Source organism: Saccopteryx bilineata, chromosome 1 (assembly GCF_036850765.1).
Source record: "Saccopteryx bilineata isolate mSacBil1 chromosome 1, mSacBil1_pri_phased_curated, whole genome shotgun sequence".
In the NCBI taxonomy this organism is placed as follows: domain Eukaryota; kingdom Metazoa; phylum Chordata; class Mammalia; order Chiroptera; family Emballonuridae; genus Saccopteryx; species Saccopteryx bilineata.
In genome coordinates this window covers 203393357-203415501 of record NC_089490.1, presented here as the reverse complement: position 1 = coordinate 203415501, position 22145 = coordinate 203393357, and the positions used below count along the sequence as shown (strand labels likewise).

At 39.8% G+C, this 22145-nt stretch overlaps 1 protein-coding gene across 3 annotated transcripts in view; it reads right to left on the bottom strand.

Annotated features, from left to right (window-relative positions):
- The window catches only part of BBS7 (Bardet-Biedl syndrome 7), a 45913-nt gene that overhangs the window by 16632 nt on the left and 7136 nt on the right, over positions 1–22145 (bottom strand). For 2 of the 3 annotated variants that reach the window (XM_066233848.1, XM_066233857.1), the window contains exons 5-13: positions 18538–18724; positions 16442–16514; positions 15375–15491; positions 13468–13598; positions 7664–7748; positions 6054–6156; positions 5002–5194; positions 3520–3594; positions 524–589 (exon numbers count right to left, since the gene is read on the bottom strand). In XM_066233848.1, the coding sequence (XP_066089945.1) occupies positions 524–589; positions 3520–3594; positions 5002–5194; positions 6054–6156; positions 7664–7748; positions 13468–13598; positions 15375–15491; positions 16442–16514; positions 18538–18724 (1030 nt within the window). The remainder of the gene's footprint in view (positions 1–523; positions 590–3519; positions 3595–5001; positions 5195–6053; positions 6157–7663; positions 7749–13467; positions 13599–15374; positions 15492–16441; positions 16515–18537; positions 18725–22145) is intronic. The other variant, XM_066233868.1, reaches the window with a different exon arrangement.

Genomic DNA, 22145 nt, shown 5'->3' with positions numbered 1-22145 from the left:
CTCTCTCAGCCAAAAAGGTTCCCGACCCCTGCCCTAAGAGATCATGCCTGACCAGGTGGTGGCGCACTGGATAGAGCATTGGACTGGGATGCGGAGGACCCAGGTTCGAGACCCTGAGGTCGCCAGCTTGAGTGTGGGCTCATCTGGTTTGAGCAAAGCTCACCAGCTTGGATCCAAGGTCGCTGACTCGAGCAAGGGGTTACTCGGTCTGCTGTAGCCCCACGGTCAAGGCACATATGAGAAAGCAATCAATGAACAACTAAGGTGTCGCAATGAAAAACTGATGATTGATGCTTCTCATCTCTTTTCGTTTCTGTCTCTATTGCTCTCTCTGACTCTCTATTTCTGTAAACAACAACAACAACAAAATATCCTAAGAGATTGTTCAAAAGTTACTACTCCCAAATGACTCATTTCAGGAAGAAATTTAATGCAAAAAAAAAAAAATGATATGTGGTAAGATATACCACTATAAAACATAAAGTTCAGACTTTCAAGTCAAGGTGATTTCAAACATTTTTACCTTGAGTTCCAGCCTTGTGGTATTTGCCTGGCACCGATAAGTGGCGAGCAGAAAGTTGTCATTGGACTGGGAAGAATTCAAAGTTAAGGAAAAAGGATGAGTCCACGTTTTTAACAATAGAAACAGCATCAATACAGTTACCATTCACTGAGCACCTATCATTTGGATGGCAATGTGGTAAATGCTTTTGCTTATTCCTACAAGCAGCCCAATGTAGTGTTACTAAGGAAGTTTTAACAGATGACGAAACTGCGGCATGAGTCTGGCTAAATTTCCCAAAAGCCAATAATGAAATTGGAATTCAAATCACATACCTTTAAGATTCTAAAGCATATGCTCTTTCCATCTTGAGTCTCTACAACGTTTTAAAATATTAATTATTCCTCTAAAAATTTAACAGATGATACAAACTCTTAATATTTATATTTGAAAGACAAGGATATCAATGTTTGTTATGAAGTGTCTTTGACTTTTTTTTCTTCTTCTTTTTTTTATTCAATGAGAGGAGAGGAGGTAGAGAGATAGACTCCCATGTATGTCCCGACTGGGATCCACCTGGCAAGCCCACTACGGGGCAATGCTCTGCCCATCTGGGGCATTGCTCTGTTGCTCAACAACCAAGCTATTCTTAGAGCTTAAGGTGGAGGCCATGGAGTCATCCTTAGCACCCACGGCCAACTCACTCCAATCGAGGAAGGGAAGAGAGAGAGAGAGAGAAACGAGGGGTTAGCGCTGGAGAAGCATATGGGAACTTCTCCTATGTGCCCTGACCAGGAATCAAACCTGGGACATCCACATGCCAGGTCAATGTTCCACCACTGAGCCACCCAGCCAGGGTCTGAAATTGTCTTTGACTTTCACAAACACTGAGAGAGGACTGAGGAATACCTCATCTCTATTCCCACCAGGCAGCACAGTATATGGTTCACTGTGGGAACTCAACACGTTTGCTGAATTAAGTTGTAACTTCTTAAAATTTAATATTAAACTACTAAAATAGAAAAACATAGCTGAGTTCATGAACTGCAAATAGAAATCAGCATTAAATATTTAATATGTAAATTTTATGTACTGTACTATTTCCCTATTTTTAATAAATGACCTAAGAAGTAAAAAGGATACTAATATCAAAAAGAAAATTTGAACATTTACATTTCAAATCATTAAAACTCAGTAAACACAGAGGTTCAATCAACTTAAAAATAAATATATTTTAATTAAAAACAAATGTTATGGGCCCTGGCTGGGTGGCTCAGTGGATCCCCGGTCAGGGCACATATGAGAGGCAACCAGTGAGTGCACAACTAAGAGGAACTGACTGGAATAACAAGTTGATGCTTTTTTCTCTCTCTCTCTTCCTTGGCTTCTCATCTCTCTTTCTCTCTCAAATCAATGGGCAAAAAAAAATTTTTAATGTTATACAGTTGAGTATTTATGGATAAAATGACATAGAAGAGATAAAATGTCCGGGATTAGTCAGGAATGGGGGAGGGTTCGGGTGAAGAGGAGACTTGCCATCTGGTGAAGTTAGTGATGAGTACATGAAGATAATCACATATTCTACTTTTGTAAATACCTGAAATCTGCACAGTAAGGTTTTTATAAAGTTGTCATTTCAAAAACAGGTTTTAAATTAGTACAAAATACTAAGTCCAAAAAATCCAGCAGTGATGTAAATAAGGTGAATCTTTTATAGTAATTTAGGAATGAACGACTTTATATTTAGATTAACTTGATATTTAAATGATAAAAATGAGGGCCCTAATGTTTTAATTCACAAACAGGGACGACAAACCATATATGGTATAACACAATACAACTGTTAGGAAATCTTTTTTCAAGAAATAAAAAGCTTTACTATGAAATTATACTGAAACTTCTTCCTTAATAGAGCTTTCAACTTGGTTCTTTATCTATTCTTTTTCTCCCTTCCTCTTTATGCGGACAGCTGCCCGTCAGTCTAGCCCCCTTCTGCGCTGGCCTGCTGGGCCGTACCCTGCGCCCTTGGGAGACACAGCCAGCCCAGAGTGCTGCTCTGCGAGCGCGAGGGAAAGAATGACACAGTGAGTACGTCCACAAGCCCTGACATGTCTCAGCCCTGGTGCTTGGCACACAGGAAGTGCTCAGTAAGTAACTGCTGAATGCACCTTCCGCAAGAGCCAACAAATCTAGAAACAGAGAGGAAGGGCTGGCAGAAGGAGCAGATCAGGCTCCAATGTAGGACTGTGAGAAACTATCTAGTGTTTTCAAGAAATCTGAAGCACTTCAGCTTGGCAGAAATATGTGCAGGGAAGGAAGGCAACAGGTGAGTGGGAGACACAATCAAGAGCTGCATCGTGGGAAGGTCTGATGCCCCAGTGAGGACTCTAGACTCACATGCAACAGGCAGCAGACATCTGCATATCAGGGAGACCTTTCTGGGGGCAGGGTACAACCCAGCCGAAAGTGAGGGGCCATCTGCCCACAGAGAGAGGGGTACAGTGGAATGGGCCTGGAAAGCCACCAGGAAGCAGAGCAGAGACAGGACAGCCCGGGGGCAGGACTGGCAGAAACAATGCACTAATTGGATGTATTTATTTATTTATTTATTTTTATAAAGATTTTTTATTTATTCATTATAGAGAGGGGAGAGAGAGAGAGAGAGAGATAGAGAAGGGGGGAGGAGCAGAAAGCATCAACTCCCATATGTGCCTTGACCAGGCAAGCCCAGGGTTTTGAACCGGCAACCTCAGTGTTTCCAGGTTGACACTTTATCCACTGTGCCACCACAGGTCAGTGCACTAATTGGATTTAACAGATCAGAGAAAGAAAGGAATGGAGGGAACACCCAGTTTCTGCCTTATCAGAGGACAGAGAAAGAGCAGAACAGATAGGGAGGAAAAGGTTAGGAAGGGAGAAACTGACAAAGAAACATGGAACCCAGGTGATTACAGGCTTTATTCAAAATAACAAGAGAGAAATGCAAGTGTCCGAGGAATTCCTTATGCTTTACTCACCTCAGAATCACAGCTGCTAAAGCTGACAACAGCGGAATTTTTATCCACATCAAGTAAATCTATTGGAACATCACTCTATAGTCAACATGAAAACAGAAAGATTCAGATGGAAATTTTTTCATAAATTATTTTCTCTAAGGGTCTTCATCATGTTCATATTTAAATTTGATAGTATAAATGATTTTACTTTATATTTGATAATATGTACTTCTGGAAAGTAGAGAATAAATACCATGACTTTTTCTCATCTGAAATATCAGAGTTCATAGAATACCACCTCTCACTATCCCTAAAGGGTGTGATCTTCCTATTTATTTTTATCGATGCTAAAAATATTAACATAGATTGCATATAATCATATGGCCACTCTGACTGTACTGGTTCATTCTTATCAATAACTTCCACTGTAACACAAAAAGGAAATAATTTTTGGTCTCCTCAGGAGAGGCAGTTTCTTTCCTTTTTTTTTTTTTTTTTTTAGTTTTATTTTTCAATTACAGTTTACACTCAGTATTATTTTATATTAGTATCCAGTGTCCAGCACAGCGGATGCTTTACAAAGTGTTCCCCTGATATTTCCAGTCCCCGCCTGGCCATCCAGTTATCATGACTTTACAGACTACGTCCCTGTGCCGTACTTGACACCCGTGGCTATTCTGTGACTGCCGGTCTGTACTTTACCCTCCAGCTTTTCGGGCTGCCTCTCGGGGTGGTGCTGTCCATGTTCTATGTAAATGGGGCCCAGAGTTGTCCCCTGCAGCGGCCCCCCTGAGCTAGTGCTAGTTACCAGAGGATTCTACCTTTAAATTTTGATGAATAATCTGATCTCTGCTGCCCACACCTTTTTAAACCTGTCTCTTTCTCCCCTTACGCTTTTCTCATTTTCTGATTTTTTCCAAATCATCTATGATCATCCTTTTCCATTCCCCGAATATTTTGCAACTTAAAGAAAGAAATAATTAAATATATTGAAGAAGGAAGCTGTGCATGGTTAACCCTAAATTTCATGTTTGGGATTATCTGCTTTGCCTCGTGACCCACCTAAGAGCTGGTGGTGGATGAGCAGGCTGTACTGCAGGCTGTATTCTAGTATTTGAAGCTTTAAAAAGGTTGTAACAGGGGCATTAAATACTGGAGTTTGTACGCCATACCTTTGTTAAGACTCTCCTAAAGGTTAACCAGAGCACAAAATCCTTAACGTCCTTTCTGACTCATCGTAAAATTTAAGTCCACCAGTCTTCTGTTTAATGTGTATAGGCTAAATAAAATTAAAGCTATCATTTAGATAATCTATGAGCAAACAAGCTAATGGAAGACTTAGATAAACCTTTAAAATTACTACATAACTAAAGGCTAACATTTCAAAGACAAATATTTAAAATGACTGTCTCAAACTGAAAGTGTTCAATAACAATTAGTGCCTGTGACTGGTGTGCAAAGCAGACCCAATCAAAACACAAGGAAATTAGACATGTAGCTTACCTGTATTAAGACATTATCTATTGCTGTCTGCACCTCTAAGACAAGGCTGTAGCTGGCATCATCTTTATTTAATGTAAACTTGTCATTTATACTAAAAGAAGGGACCGCTGACTTTGCTTTGCTTGACTGAGAAGACTGTTGATATTTCTCTCTCTCCTGTGTGACCTTGTACTGCAGGTGCTCCAGCTCACTCCTAGAGGAAAATGTATACAACTGTGTCACAACACAGAAGTATGAACATTTCAGGTCCTTACAATGTTTATGAAAATTCGAGACATTTACTTTCTCAAAATGGACTGGTAGTGGTCGAGCTGAAACTAGAACACTGTGCTACAGGGTTGTCCCTGTCTGGACGCTCTCTCTGGGGCCTGAACATCAGGGCTGGCTGTCCTGGTGGCTCTGTTGAACTGGCGTGTGCAGGACTTGTGTGTGGCAGCAGTGAAGCAGAACACTTCTGTCACGCTCAGCTACCACCAAAAAGATATTGGCCCTCACTCCCACAAGTAGGGAGCAGTCATTGAAAGTTTCAGCAACTCCTACTTCTTCAATGTGTGAAGCAATTTCATTTGAGTCCTCTTCAAAGAACTGTCAAATTGAACAGGCCACAAAGGTCATCTCCATGTCTGAGTCAACATTACTCGTTTCCACTAAGAAAATGTGTAAGCCGATGTCAGACATTCAGAAAGGCCTGCGGAGAAGTGAACATCAGGGCTAATGAGGAACAGGATCATCTGTGCCTGTTCTTACAGGCTTTCTAATGCCTATAAGAAACAGAAACTACGAATACCTGTAACCAAAATCAAAAATGTTCTCAACCTAAGAAAAAGTCAATATACAATAAACTACACAAAAAGTATATTTCTATCTCCAAAATACTATGATCAGCGCTTACTGCTAATTTTCTCAATCTGATAAACTTTCATTTAAAAAAGCGATAAATGAATTAACTGTAATTCCTTCCAACATAATATACTATGCATACAAGTAATAAAAAGTAACCACCACATACTTCATGAAGTGAAAAACAAAAGGGCAAGCAGAAACCGAGTTACCGTAGGGAGTAAATTCTGTTCTGCATCTCCTGACTGAGCCTCAGCTCCCCGCCAGCCCCAGCCTCCCTGGGACCTGGTTCCGTCGTCAGACCCGTGACCCAGCCTGTGGAGGAAATGGCAATTGGTGCTGTAAGCACTGTGGGGGTTAAGAAAAACCCACGCTATGTGCCTTTCTGTCCACCACCACCTTCACCTACTGCGAGGGCTCATTCCTCTTCAAAACCCAGAACAAACAAAAACCAAACAAAATTTAGATGGAAAATATTCAAACAACAGGCCCTGGCTGGTTGGCTCAGTGGTAGAGCGTCAGCCTGGCGTGCAGAAGTCCCGGGTTCAATTCCCGGCCAGGGCACACAGGAGAAGCGCCCATCTGCTTCTCCACCCCTCCCCCTCTCCTTCCTCTCTGTCTCTCTCTTCCCCTCCCACAGCGAGGCTCCATTGGAGCAAAGATAGCCCGGGTGCTGGGGATGGCTCCTTGGCCTCTGCCCCAGGTGCTAGAGTGGCTCTGGTCGCCAACAGAGCGATGCCCCGGAGGGGCAGAGCATCGCCCCCTGGTGGGCAGAGCGTTGCCCCCAGGTGGGCGTGCCGGGTGGATCCCGGTCGGGCGCATGCGGGAGTCTGTCTGACTGTCTCTCCCCGTTTCCAGCTTCAGGAAAAAAAAAAAAAAAAAAAATCAAACAACAAAGAAACTACACACTTAAGTCTTTTGTGATACTATTTTTGCTTTGCCTAAAATACTATTATACTATGATTAAAGAAATCTTTCACTTAATTTACAGTTTTAGTTTTCAAACATGAAATAAGTCAACACATTCTAATAAATGCAAAAATAGCCAATGAATAAGAATTTTTTCCAAAAATTATTTTTAAGTTAAACTCTTGTATAACTATCGTGAGAATGCAAAAATGACCTACTCAAAAGCAAGTGTTTATAAAAAATGTGTATTTCTTATATTAATGCATATTAAGTAATAAAACATAAACTAAATTTCTTTTTACACCTTTCTTTTTTTTTTTAAATGTGCCTTGACCACGGGCCTTCAGCAGACCAAGTAACCCCTTGCTTGAGCCAGCGACGTTGGGCTCAAGCTGGTGAGCTTTTTGCTCAAACCAGATGAGCCCTCGCTCAAGCTGGCGACCTCGGAGTCTCAAACCTGGGTCTTCCGCATCCCAGTCCAACGCTCTATCCACTGCGCCACCGCCTGGTCAGGCTAAACTAAATTTCTTTTTAAGGTAAAAAATATCATTTACCTCTTAAAGATACTAGTAATATGCCAAGCATTCTTAAAAAGCATTATTAAATATTAACTGATTTATAAATCAATTCATCCTTACTTTTAAACAATAAAGCTTTTAATGCTGTAGATAAGAATGACTTACTTCTTGCAACACACAGTATAATATACAGATGATGTATTATAGAATTGTACACCTGAAACATATAATTTTATTAACCAACATCGACCCAACAAATTCAATAAAAAAGGAAATAATAAAAATTTAAAAAGTGACAATAACATCTTATTAAAAATAGTTGTCAAAAGCAATTTATTAAATTTATATTTTTATTATCGAGTCTTTCTTCTACCACCTATTACCCTTTACCTTACCTGAATATGTGGATACTACGATTTCATCATAGTCATCTTTCCCTACACGACCACCCTGGATAGATGTGACACTTTCAGACAGCACCTAAAATAAATTTAAGATCACACACTTCATTAATAACTAAAAATCTCACAGATATGATAAAATATGCCACAAAACTTATATTCCTGTCTCCAGACACTCAACATATGTTTACTGATTACTTATATATGTAGACACTGAAATTGAATCTTTAAAAAAATTTTAATTTCTTGATTTTAGCAAGAGAGGAAGGGAAAGAGAGACAGAACATAGCTCTGCCCCTGTGCGTGCAGGGATCCAGCCGCAATCTCTGTGCCTCTGGATGATGCTCTAGCCCAGGGGTCCCCAAACTTTTTACACAGGGGGCCAGTTCACTGACCCTCATACCATTGGAGGGCCAGACTATAAAAAAACTATGAACAAATCCCTATGCACACTGCACATATCTTATTTTAAAGTAAAAAAACAAAACGAGAACAAATACAGTATTTAAAATAAAGAACAAGTAAATTTAAATCAACAAACTGACCAGTATTTCAATGGGAACTATGGGCCTGCTTTTGGCTAATGAAATGGTCAATGTCCAGTTCTATATCTGTCACTGCTAGCCGTAACAAGTGATATGATGTGCTTCCAGAGCCTTGATGCGTGCATCCCGCGTCACCAGAAGTAGTACTGTACGTGAGCAACACCACATTTTGCGGATGCATCCTGTGCTCTTCTCACTAACCACCAATGAAAAAGGTGCTCCTTCTGGAACTGCGGCGGGGGCGGATAAATGTCCTCATGGGGCCGCATGCAGTCTGCGGGCTGTAGTTTGGGGACCCCTGGTCTAACCAAATGAGCCATCTGGCCAAGGCCAGACACTGATACTGGAGAGGCAAAAACCCTACACGAGTGTCAGAAAACTCCAGTGCTTCGAAATTTGGGGAAAGAAGATTGAAAATGACTCACCTATTTGTGTGTACCACTCAGCTACAAAACCATTTATTATCATAAAAAATAAGTTTTTAAAAAATTACATAAGCAAAACTCTAAAAATATTTAGTCTATTTTACAGACCATGTGTCATGTGTTTTCTCCAAATAATTTTTTAGTTGAATAAAGATGATGATGGAACCTACCTGGGACCTTTGGGGAATTTGCTACTAGAGAGAAAGCAAGTTTTGCAGAAAGAACTTCAGGGTTGATATCTCTTTTAAGCAATATTTTCCCAAACTTTCTGATAATAATCACTAAATGAGTCAACTAATAATATGTATTTTTAACCAGCACTGTAGGTCATAATTTTTTTTTTAATTTTTTAAATTCATTTTTAGGGAGGGGGGAGAGACAGAGAAAGGGGAGGAGCAGGAAGCATCAACTCCCACATGTGCCTTGACCATGCAAGCCCAGGGTTTTTTTTTTGAACCAGCGACCTCAGCGTTTAAGGTCGATGCTTTATTCACTGCGCCACCACAGGTCAGGCTATAGGTCATAATTTTTAAGCTATTTGAAAAGCAAGCACTATATTTTATATTGAAATCTGGTATACATTCACACACAAACATACAGAACAACAGATAAAACTTACCTATTTTAATCATTTTAATTCATTTAAAAAAATGTGCTGGCAACCCACTAATGGGTTTTGACCAATAGTTTGAAAAAATCTGCTATGTAATTCTTATGAGGAAGACTGAGGACCACTGTTTTAAAGGAGAAGGTAAAAGAAGTGAACACTAACATTACAAACGCTTGTGGTGGCTGGGCTGGGGGAAGGTAGGAGGAGGAGATGAAGGACGTATGAGAGATAAATGGTGATGGAAGAAGCCTTGACTTGGGGTGGTAAACACACAATAGTGTACAGATGGTGTGTTCTGGAATTGTGCACCTGAAGCCTGGATAATTTTGTTAACCAGTGTCAACCCAATAAATTCAATAAAAAGGTAAAGAAATAAAATCCATAATAAATAAACCTAATTTTGAATTTAAAAAAATGCTAGTTCTCTTCACCCGCTCTGTAAGAGGTAAACCTCTGAACTATGCTGCAAAGCAGGCTCTTAACCCTTCCTCAGATTTATTACCTGACAGTCAAGTCACAAAGGTTAGATTATAAATTTGCCTAAAGTTTGGTTCACAGGTGCATTTTAAATAAGCAGATCTTCAAAACTTTCTGTTCATGTTCCCACTAAAGTAATTGTGAATATAACTACGTACCGCCCCCTTCTTGCACATTAAAAAAATTTTTTTTCCATTGATTTGATGGAGAGGGAAGGGGAGAGAGAGCGAAGAAGAGAGAAAAAGGGGGGGCATCAACTCGTTGTTCCACTTAATTGTTCCATGGAGTTGTGTGCTCATAGGTTGCTTCTCCTATGTGCCTTGATGGGGGATCAAACCAGCAACCTTGGCCTGCAGGGACCATGCTCTATCTACTGGGCCACCTAGCCAGGACTTGTGTACATCTTTACGCTGCCTTTTAGAGTTTTCATCAAAACTTTAAATATTTACAAAAAAAGTAATTTCTGGAAATTTTAAAGCTTATCATTTTAAAATAAAACTGTCACATCTTTTAATCAAACCCAATAATCTAAATAACAGGACGAATTTATTTATTCAATCACTGACTTAAAAAATGGAGAAACAAATCCTTCTGAAACAACTGGAAATTTTACATCAGTCCTTTCTCTCTTTGAACTCTTATTTTCATTCCATTGCCCCACATACATTTATCTTAATGAAACATACTCGTATGCTTGAAATTCTTTTATACTTCTTGCGACCAAGAAACATAAATTGAAATGTTTTTATCTTCTGTGCTCATAAAGCTCTAAGCATTAGAAATTTCTATCATTATAAAAGCATTACATAATTGATTGAAACAAATATATAAGATTTAGTAAATAATAATTGATACAAAAGCAAAATTATATAGGAAATTTATCTTATGAGATGAATGAAATGTTTTTTTTTCTTCTAAATAACTCATGTATCACCATGAAATTTATTTATATATTGCTAGACTAAGACTGGGTTCAATATCCGCACTACTCCTATTTTTCATTTTCATAGACATAAGCACCAATTAACCTGTCACATAAAGCTGTTGATGAGAATAAAAGAAATGTTGTTATTAAAAGTTCATTCGCCCTGGCCAGTTGGCTCAGTGGTAAAGCGTCGGCCTGGTGTGCAGGAGTCCTGGGTTCAATTCCCGGCCAGGGCACACAGGAGAAGCGCCCATCTGCTTCTCCACCCCTCCCCCTCTCCTTCCTCTCTGTCTCTCTCTTCCCCTCCACAGCCAAGGCTCCATTGGAGCAAAGTTGGCCCGGGCGCTGAGGATGGCTCTGTGGCCTCTGCCTCAGGTGCTAGAATGGCTCTGGTTGCAACAGAGCAATGCCCCAGACAGGCAGAGCATCGCTCCCTGGTGGGCATGCTGGGTGGATCCCGGTCAGGCGCATGCGGGAGTCTGTCTGACTGCCTCCCCATTTCCAACTTCAGAAAAATACAAAAAAAAAAAAAAAAAAGTTCACTCGATTGTTTAAACATCTTCCAAGTTACATACTTAAAATCACCAACTGTTCTATCACCAAAGATGTTTTTTAATGACATATCATCTACAACTTGATAGGTCCTCCTTCAATTTAGTGAAAGCAAAACACTGGACACCATCTGACTTGTAGGAGGATGTTTTACCCAGGCAACTGCCACACACCTTCTCACTTCCTGAGTGGTTTACTGAGTGACAATTAATTGTAACTTTTATCCTTTGACTCATTTAGAAGTGCTTTAATTAATGTAACGTACTCAAAGTTTAAAAAAGTCTTAAGAGTTGTAGACTTAGCTAATTCAACTTATATTTTTAAGAAATCAAATTATGTATTAAGAATTATACCCCTGACACCTATATAATTTCATTTATCAGTGTCACTCCAATAAATTCAATTTAAAAAAACAAATAAGGGTTAAACAGAAGATTCTAAACAATAAAGCATAGTGAGGGTTTATGTAAATAACATGGAATGCCAATCAGGGAACAAACTCACAAGAAAGACCTTGCTCATTCCTCAAAATATTGGCAAATGAATATATATAAATTTAAATAAAAATATCATATAAATATTATATATATGTGTGTGTATATATATATATTCTTTTTGTAATTTGCATCTTAACTTTTTTGATTAACCAGTCGCCAGTTCAAACTGTGTCAGCTGAGAGGACTTCTCTTGGTTAGGAAAACAATAAAGAGAATGACGTCATGACTCCCAGATGAGACAGCTTATTTGCAGCTTAGACATAAGCCCAGGGCAGCACATCTGTCAATGCAGAAACAAGAGAACAGGGTGGAGAGAGGATTTCTCAGTGCCATGCCCAGCAGGGGAGGGAGCTGCTGTCTTCACTGTGGTTTGGAGCAGAAGTCAGAAACTTAGCAAAGTTTCTCAGGGGTTGATGAGAAAAAACAGAGCACACACAAAGAATTATTTTATATTTTTAAGCCCAAACTATTTTTTGTATCATTAGCAAGAGGATTTTTTACGCCAAAGATGGACAAATATGAAATAAAGCTAGAAAATTAGTTGTATAATATAGTGTTTTTCAATCGCCAGTTTGCAGGCTGATCCCCCAGAAATTTCATGCCAGCTGGCGAAAGTTAACCACCCTGCTGCTGTATGAAGATTATAGACCTAATAAGCTTAGCAGAATTCGCTTGTGCTCAGGGTGACCTCTGCCTTAGCGGTCTCCAAAATAATTCTCCTACTTTCACCAGTCCCCAAGTGTAAGAGGGTTGAAAACCACTGGTATAATATTTTTATCCTATTATCTGTATATTTTATCTATACATCAAAACATCTGTATTTGCTGTCTGCAGTCAAAGTTGAGACTGGGAGATAGTTCTGTTAGAGAAATTAGACAGAAAAAGGAAAGTTCGTACTGAGGTATAGGAGTAGGGCAGGACGGGGACACCCAGGACTGGAGAACACCACTCCGGAAAGATGAGAAATTCAGTTCATACCAGAACCATTCTCCATGTGACTTTGTACCTTGGGATAAACAAGCTTAATTACATTTAAAATGTGTGACCTAAAAACTACTCTTCTTATATAGTGGACCCTTGGGCAGAGAGATGAAATTGCTATGCTTCCCTCTCTCCTTAAGAATATTTTTTTACACTGTTCTAATAACATGAAGCTTATTCCTGAAACCTTATTACTTCACAACGGGGATTTTCAACCAGTGTGCCACAAGAAGTTTTAAAACATGCAGCACCTGACTATTTAGTCAGACACACTGACCTCTGTCCTTAGATTGACAAATAAAATAATGACAACAGGAAACACAGCAATAGCTGTCCAGAGTGAATGAATCTAAATTACACCTACTTTTTTCTGTTAGATAGGCAAAAAGTATGTTTTTTGGTGTGCTGCAGAATTTATTACGGTGTGCCATGAGGTGAAAAAGGTTGAAAATGGCTGCTTTACAACAACAGTCTCATTTATATTACCCACCATATTTCCCCTGTGATCTATTTTGCATTATAAAAACTTAGACAAAATATTTAATACTCAGACAATATTTAGAAACCAAATAAAAAAGTAATTTACATTATTCAGCTTAAAGGTAACAGTCTAGTATATTCAAACATAAGAATAGTCTAAAAAATATTTTGATAGCATCAAAGCAGCAATATTTTAAGCCAAACACAAGATTTTGATGTATTTCATTAATAAAACCTAAATCATCAGTCTGCTCTATAATTATTTGATTAGTAATAAGCATATAGTCTTTTTAAAAATGAACTTACTTGATTGAAGCATAGAACAGGTTCATTTGCATTATCAAAACAATATACTTCCACCATTCCATCATCTCTCCCAACAAGTAAATCTTTAACCCCATCACCCATAATGTCAAAGCTGTCGGCACACAAAATACCTTTAAAAAATTGATAAGTGATAAGTTATTAACAATACTATTATAGTCAGGTATATACCAAGTAAGAATAAAAAAAATCAAAATGGAAAACAAAAACAAAAAAAACTCTGAGCATAATCAGGTGTTCCTTTCTTTTCCATCCCTTGTCATCCATTTCCAAGGCTTCAAATGTCACCTACATGGCAACGGTCCCCGGGCTCCCATCTCTGGCTCTGGCCTGTCCCCACGGCTCCAGACTCACGTATCAAAGTCCGGATTCAGCACCTTCTCTGAGACATCATTCGCACTTTGGACTTTCCAGGCCCCACAAACCTCTCTATGCCCCTCTCTGTCACCCCACTAATAATGCTCCCTCTCTAGTCTCTCATTGTGGTATGGTACCACCCAGTGGCTCAGACCAAATATCTAGCCTGCATCTTCCTCTCTTTCGCTCAATTCTACATCAAAGCCATTAGCAAACTCTCCTAACTCTACCTCCAACTTTCCATCTGCAACCACCATTAGCATGGTCCAGGCTATTGGAATCTCAAGTCCAGATCAGTGCCTCGTGGGCCACGCTAATGCACTTAGTCACACCGGTCTTCCCACTGCTTTTCAAATCAATTGTTTACCTTGTAAGTCATTTGCCTTATTTTTTTCCTGTTCCTGGAACATTCTCTTCCCCCAAATATTTGCAATACTAACTCTTTTTCTCATCAATCAGATCTGAGCTCAAATTTCACCTCTAATAAAACACCTCCCATGACCACCCAGTCTAAAAGAAGTCCTCATTTTATCCATCATCACTCTACCACATTGCCCTGTTACAGCTTCTTCAAGCAACTAGCTGAAGCTATCTTATTTATTCCTTTATTTACCCTGCCTCACCTAACAAATAAGTATTTGTTGAAGGAATAAATATATGAATGAACATGCTGTCCTAATAAATAGCCATCTCACTACCCACCAAATCAGATATAAATTACCCTTAGAAAAGTATATATTCCTCAGAAAAGAGGCTCATTCCCTCACTCCTTCGCTACAAACCAAGTACTCCCAAATTCTAATTAATTCCCTACACCGAACAAGGAAAAGTGGATTTGAGCATAGAATGATATTATAGATGGACAATGGCCCATAAGAGCCAAAATTACTATTAGATTTATAAATAATTATAAAAATTATGCCAAAAATATGATAGGCCTAATAAACAAACAGATGGTAAATATAACTGGGCTGCCTCTGTGAATCCTAAGTCTGCTATATACCATGAATAAATAAAACAGAATGAACTAGCCCTGGCCGGTTGGCTCAGCGGTAGAGCGTCGGCCTAGCGTGCGGAGGACCCGGGTTCGATTCCCGGCCAGGGCACACAGGAGAAGCGCCCATTTGCTTCTCCACCCCTCCGCTGCGCTTTCCTCTCTGTCTCTCTCTTCCCCTCCCGCAGCCAAGGCTCCATTGGAGCAAAGATGGCCCGGGCGCTGGGGATGGCTCTGTGGCCTCTGCCCCAGGTGCTAGAGTGGCTCTGGTCGCAACATGGCGACGCCCAGGATGGGCAGAGCATCGCCCCCTGGTGGGCAGAGCGTCGCCCCTGGTGGGCGTGCTGGGTGGATCCCGGTCGGGCGCATGCGGGAGTCTGTCTGACTGTCTCTCCCTGTTTCCAGCTTCAGAAAAATGAAAAAAAAAAAAAAAAAAGAGAGAGGAAAAAAAAAAAAAAACAGAATGAACTATACAGTCTAGAATATTTTACTTAACAGTTACCAAAATTTCAGAATCTGAACAGCATCAAAAACATACCTCCCCTCTTTTTCTCATTTCGAATTTCCCACTTGTGTATTGGCTTGGATGTAGTGATCTGAACGAGCCCAAGTTTTCCATCTGATGTTCCAAACACAAGGTCTTCTCCAGAGTCACCTATTATAATTAAGGTCAACATATATTTATCCCATAAATCATCTCTTTAACATTAAAATATTTTCATATATATTGACTTTCATGTAAAAGTCTAATTTAAAAATAATACACAAAAGGGAAAACTTAATTTGGGAGGATGAGTATATATTCACATAATTTTAAAACCTTTAGAGGCAAGACTCTTCCTTATCATTCTAATTTTAAGATGAGAAAACTGAAAATTAAAGTTCAGTAATTCCTTACTGTATATGACTAGAATGTTGCCAAACAGCTGTCTCAATTCCAGTTGATGTTCCTTCTACAATTTCCCATTTTCACTGAATCTATAATCTAATGCTTAAGAACCTGAAATAACTTTTTTTGCCTGACCAGGTGGTAGTGCAGTGGATAGTGCATCGGACTGGGACGCGAAGGACCCAGGTTCAAAACCCCAAGGTTGCCAGCTTGAGCACAGGCTCATTTGGTTTGAGCAAGGCTCGCCAGCTTGAACCCAAGGTCGCTGGCTTGAAGCACAAGGTCACTGGCTTGAGCAAGGGGTCACGCGGTCTGCTGTAGCCCCTGGTCAAGGCACATATGGGAAAGCAGTCAATGAACAACTAAGGAGTCGCAATGAAGAATTGATGCTTCTCGATTCTCCCTTTGTGTCTGTCTGTCCCTATTTGTCTCTCTCTCTGTCACACACACAAAAAAAGAACCTGAAATAACTTTTAAAAGATTTTTTAATCGATTTTTAGAGAAAGACAGAGAGAAAGATCGATTTGTTGTTCCACCCATTGATACACCCATTGGTTGATTCTTGTATGTGCCCCAACCAGGGATTGAACCCACAGCCTGGCATATTGGGACGATGATCTAACCAGCTGAGCTACCCGGCCAGGGCGAACCTGAAATATCTTGACTTCACATAACACACTCCCTTATTTGATTGTGAAAAACAAAATGCTGATTACCGCCATTTCCATTGTGTAGCGCTAAGACGGTAGGGGGGCCAGGAACTTCAATTTCATACATCATATCTGATCCCTGAAGGAGAACAATAGTTTAAAACTGAAACAGAACACAGATTTTAAAAGAATATAGACAGAAATTACACCAATACTCATATTAAGAACTACAGAATAAAACTGCAAAAAAAATTAGGTCATGAATATTAATTGGCACGTTAGCAATTTTATATGTGCCAATTTCCACTTTCAATGCTTTTCATTTTTTTTTTTTTCTTTTTTTTGCTTTTCATTTTAAATACTCTTATTTGCCTGAAAACTTGACACTGGTCAATTTTATGAACAAAACTCCCCAGGAACATGTGTTGCTTCTGTCCTCTAACTCAAGGGCTTTAACACAGAGCACATTCAGACATTTAAATGGACCCAAAGTTACTCCCTAAGACAAGTTTTGGCCTTGCCTTTGGGTATTTCCAAAACCCACTCCAGTGAGAGGCAGGATGACCGCTATTTAGATAACGAATCAAATTAGGTCCGTTTTTTCCTTTTCTTCTTTTTTTTAAAATTTTTGCCACTTGTAATGCTTTTATTTAATGTATCGTATTTTTTAAACCATAAGGAATGAAGCAGAAGTACTCACACTCACATGGGAAGAACATCTATGATAAATCAATCAATGAAAAGAATTTGCAAAATTTTAAAAACAAATTTAAATATAGAACATGAAAGAGCCATATGCTTTATACTTTAAAATACTATTTAAAAATGTACAGAAACCTCCATATAACTATATAAACACAGCAGAATCACACAAGACTGTTTCAGAAAGGCTCCCTCCAGTCTACGGCCATACCACCCTGAACGCGCCCGATCTCGTCTGATCTCGGAAGCTAAGCAGGGTCGGGCCTGGTTAGTACTTGGATGGGAGAAAGGCTCCCTCCGGGGCAGCAGATGGCCCATCAAGGCCGAGGGGGGCAGGGAGGCGTGAGCAGGGCAAACTAGACTGCAACCTTCTGCCCTCCAAAAATCCTTACTGATGTCAACACGTACATACAGTAAGCACAGGGATCCCTTCTTTTAAACAACGTAGAATCCTAGAATTCAGCCACATCAATTTCTCATCGAAGGTTAGCCAGCTCCTGTTAAAAACCTTATTCAAACAGCTCATATTTAGGAGCACAGGCAAGGGGAAAAAAATGAATCATTTTTACTTCTAGGATGAACCTTAAACATTACTTTAATTCACCCTGGGGGGGGAAAAACCCTCATAGGACCACCAGATTTTTCCTTTCATAAAAAGGCTGATGCTAAGAAACAGCCATGGGCTGTGAAGTTCCGAAGTTAGACAGCGGTGGTGGGACAGGACAGACTTTGTTCAACGCACTGGGATCAGCCTAAGTTTCGGAACCAGTTAGTCCACCTGGTACATGTTACTTGCACTTAAACTTTATTTTATGGGTCCTACTGTGTGTGTTTTATTGAAAGGTCCTTTAAGACAGTTATAACTATTACTATTAATAACAATGGCCATAAGCAGTCGTTTCAGTCAGTTGTGGCTTTTAGTCTTTCCCTCTCTCATTCACTCATCTAAGCAGTATTTACGGTATGCTTACTGTTCCACACACAGCACGGTCACCAGTGGATAAACTCACATGATACAGCCCTGATCTCAACTACCCCAAGAACCTCCCACCAAACCAATATTCTCCTTTCACTTGATTTATGGTGAGAGGGGAGGGTGATGGAAAGCAAAAATAAATTTAAATGAATGAATGAATGAATGGAAAAGAAAAGCCGGGAAGGGTTCTTTGCAGTTAAGTCACCCCATTCTAATTATATTAGCTCAAAATTCACGCACACGGGGAAAATTATCTTTTTACACATACGCCTCTCTAAAAACTTGGCAAAAGTCTGAACCATCTGCCACACACACACAAAAAAAATTGGTTTATCAATTAAAATATTTTTTAAAATTTCCAGATACAATTTTAAGTAAGGGCATTTAAAGTGGTAGTATCACTAAAGTACTTATCTCAAGTGGGCACTGTTCATCAATATTCATTTACCTAAATTGTGGAGAATTGTAAAAATGCAAATAGCACCTGTAAAACTCTGAGAAGTCTGTCCTGGCAGGCCAATATTGGTGTAATACGAGATACTCTCTCCACTGGAAGGCAGATGACATCATTGACTTTGTCCCCAGAAAGGTAATAATGTTGGTCTTTGCAGTCACAATAATGGTTATAGATATAACTTGCGCTGAGAAAGAGGTCTGAGCCAGATATGTGCCTGAGAACATTAAAAGTACTTTAAAACATCCACACTAAAAATTGTTTTCAGAGATGAAAAATTTATACAATTTTAATATCATTTTATCACAGACTTAATGAACAGTTTTTTTCTTTGTTTTCTTTGTTTTTCATCTTCCTCCTCTTAATTTCTAGCTTCTTGGTATAACTCTGATTTTCTCTTTTTTTTTTTTCTTTTTTTTCCATTTTTCTGAAGCTGGATACTGGGAGAGACAGTCAGACAGATTCCCGCATGCGCCCGACCGGGATCCACCCGGCACACCCACCAGGGGCAACGCTCTGCCCACCAGGGGGCGATGCTCTGCCCATCCTGGGCGTCGCCATGTTGCGACCAGAGCCACTCTAGCGCCTGAGGCAGAGGCCACAGAGCCATCCCCAGCGCCCGGGCCATCTTTGCTCCAATGGAGCCTTGGCTGCGGGAGGGGAAGAGAGAGACAGAGAGGAAAGCGCGGCGGAGGGGTGGAGAAGCAAATGGGCGCTTCTCCTGTGTGCCCTGGCCGGGAATCGAACCCGGGTCCTCCGCACGCTAGGCCGACGCTCTACCGCTGAGCCAACCGGCCAGGGCATAACTCTGATTTTGTAAGCTGAAAATGAGGATCTTAAGGCTTCTCAAAAATTGAGGTAATAAAAACTGAAAACAAAAATAAGATAATGAAAACTGTCTATATCGAAGACAAATAATGTGTCAGAAAGTATGTTTCTGAATGCATACTATGTGCAAAGCACTGTCCTAAGTGATTTACATGTATTAGCTCAATTCTCAGAATTAGGAATCACTCTTTTCCCTTTTTACAGGTGAATAATAAGATGCTAAGTAACTTGTCTAATGGCACACACCTAGTAGACAGTGGAGTGGATTGCACCAGGTAGTTAACTCTAAAGTCAGCTTTCTTCCTACAACACTGTATCACCTGTAAAGGGCTATTTGATTGAAGTGAATCTACTTTAAATGAGAAAGTGGAAGAAATACCTTCATTAAAATTTTATCTTGAAAAGAGAAATAAAAAAAGTTCATTTCAAATGATATTTAGTAACATTTAGGCAATAATCACAACTATGTTCTCAATCTGAAAACTGAATCACGTTTTCAATGAAGGAGCTGAAATTTTTTGACTAAAATGATATACCAGTGGGTATCTTTCACTTGTAACTGCTATTCCCATGTGATTAGAAAGAGGTTACTGTGGTCTTATGTGAAGGTTTCACTTTTTTTGTTCCACCTCTAAAATTTTTTTGAGATTAATTTAAGATTATTCCTTATCCTATAGTGATCCTCACTGGTTTTCTCCCTTATTATTGTTTAGGTGCCTCACTGTGTGGCTCTGCATATTTTTTCATTTCTCTTAATATCATTTCTACATATCAAATGAAATTCCATTTCCTTTTTCAAGATTTGGAATTTCACCTGACCAAGCGGTGGCGCAGTGGATAAGAGCGTTGGACTGGGATGCTGAGGACCCAGGTTCGAGACCCCGAGGTCACCAGCTTGAGCGTGGGCTCATCTGGTTTGAGCAAAAAGCTCACCAGCTTGAACCCAAGGTCTCTGGCTTAAGGAAGGGGTTACTCGGTCTGCTGAAGGCCCCTGGTCAAGGCATATATGAGAAAGCAATCAATGAACAACTAAGATGTCACAATGCACAACGAAAAACGAATGATTGATGCTTCTCATCTCTCTGTCCCTGTCTATCCTCACTCTGACTCTCTCTCTGCCTCTGTAAAAAAAAAAAAAAAAAAAAAAAAGATTTGGAATTTCATCTTGAAATCCATCTGCATTGTATTTGCATTACATTGTCCAAAGTGCTACTTGGCAATCAATCGTGTTGACAAAAGTGAGCTAGATGGAAACTTTAATCTGGAAGGATGTGTGAACCCATGTTGTAAGTGGTCAATTTTCATATTGAATATTTCTTCTTTTCCAAGTGAGAGGAGGAGAGATAGACAGACTCCCATAAAAGCTATGATGGGATCCACCCAACAAACCCCATCTGGGGCCAATGCTCTGCTCATCTGGGGCCATGCTAGCAACTGAGCTATTTTTAGCACCTGAGGCAGAGGCTCTATTGAGCCATCTTCAGCACCCGGGTCTGATGTGCTCAAACCAACCAAGCCATAGCTGTGGGAGAGGGAGAGAAAGGGGGGAAGGGGCGGAGGTGGTGTAGAGAAGCAGATGGTCACTTTCCTGTGTGCCCTGACTGGGAATTGAACCCGGAACATCCACATGCTGGGCTGACGCTCTATCACTGAGCCAACCAGCCAGGGTTATAATCTTGTTTTCTTATGCAACCTTATAAAAATGTGGAGATTCAAATAATTTTTCAAGAACTAAGTAAACAACCTTTTCATCCCACTTTTGCCACTCCAGTACAAACATTTTAAAAACTAGACTCCAAGTTACAAAACAGTCATGGGGATATGAAATACAGCATAAGGAATAGAGTCAATGACATTGTAATAATGACGTACAGTGCCAGGTGGGTACTGGATACACTGGAGGAACACTTTGAAAAGTACATGATTGTCTAACCAGTAATGCTATATATCTGAAACTAATACAAAATAATATTAAATATAAACTGTAATTAAAAAATAAAATTAAAATTAGACTCCTTATCTCACCAACTCTGCTCACATACCTTTCTATGTGTGGACATGTTAATACTTTATTACCTTTTTTTTTAAAGATTTTATTTATTTATTTATTTTTTATAGAGTCAGAGAGAGGGATAGATAGTGACAGACAGACAGGAACGGAGAGAGATGAGAGGCATCAATCATCAGTTTTTCGTTGTGACACCTTAGTTATTCATTGATTGCTTTCTCATATGTGCCTTGACCGTGGGGCTATAGCAGACCGAGTAACCCCTTGCTCAAGCCAGTGACCTTAGGTCCAAGCTGGTGAGCCTTGCTCAAACCAGATGAGCCTGCGCTCAAGCTGGCGACCTCGGGGTCTCGAACCTGGGTCCTCCGCATCCCAGTCCAACGCTCTATCCACTGCGGCACCGCCTGATCAGGCAATACTTTATTACTTTGATTTCAGCATTTCACAATTCTCACTGGCCATGTCTATCTACAAAAGCATTTCAAAGTATCAATATTATATTTTTGCTAAACCACTGAAAGTACTGCCACTTGCCATTGTTTAATTCTTATCTAATCTCACCAAGCTAAAGTTTTATTGCCCAGTCATCAGGACACATACTGTGCATTAAACAGAAGAGCTGTCCACACACAACTCTGTGCTGAATCAGCAGTTTTTCAAACCATGGTGTGGCTGCTTATACAACTTGACCACATCAGATTCAAATAAAGAATTTTTCTCTTTTAACCCATTCCTAATAGTTCTTTTTCTGCAGGTATGACATAGTACAAGGAATCTACTGACTTAAGCTTCCCAAGGATTT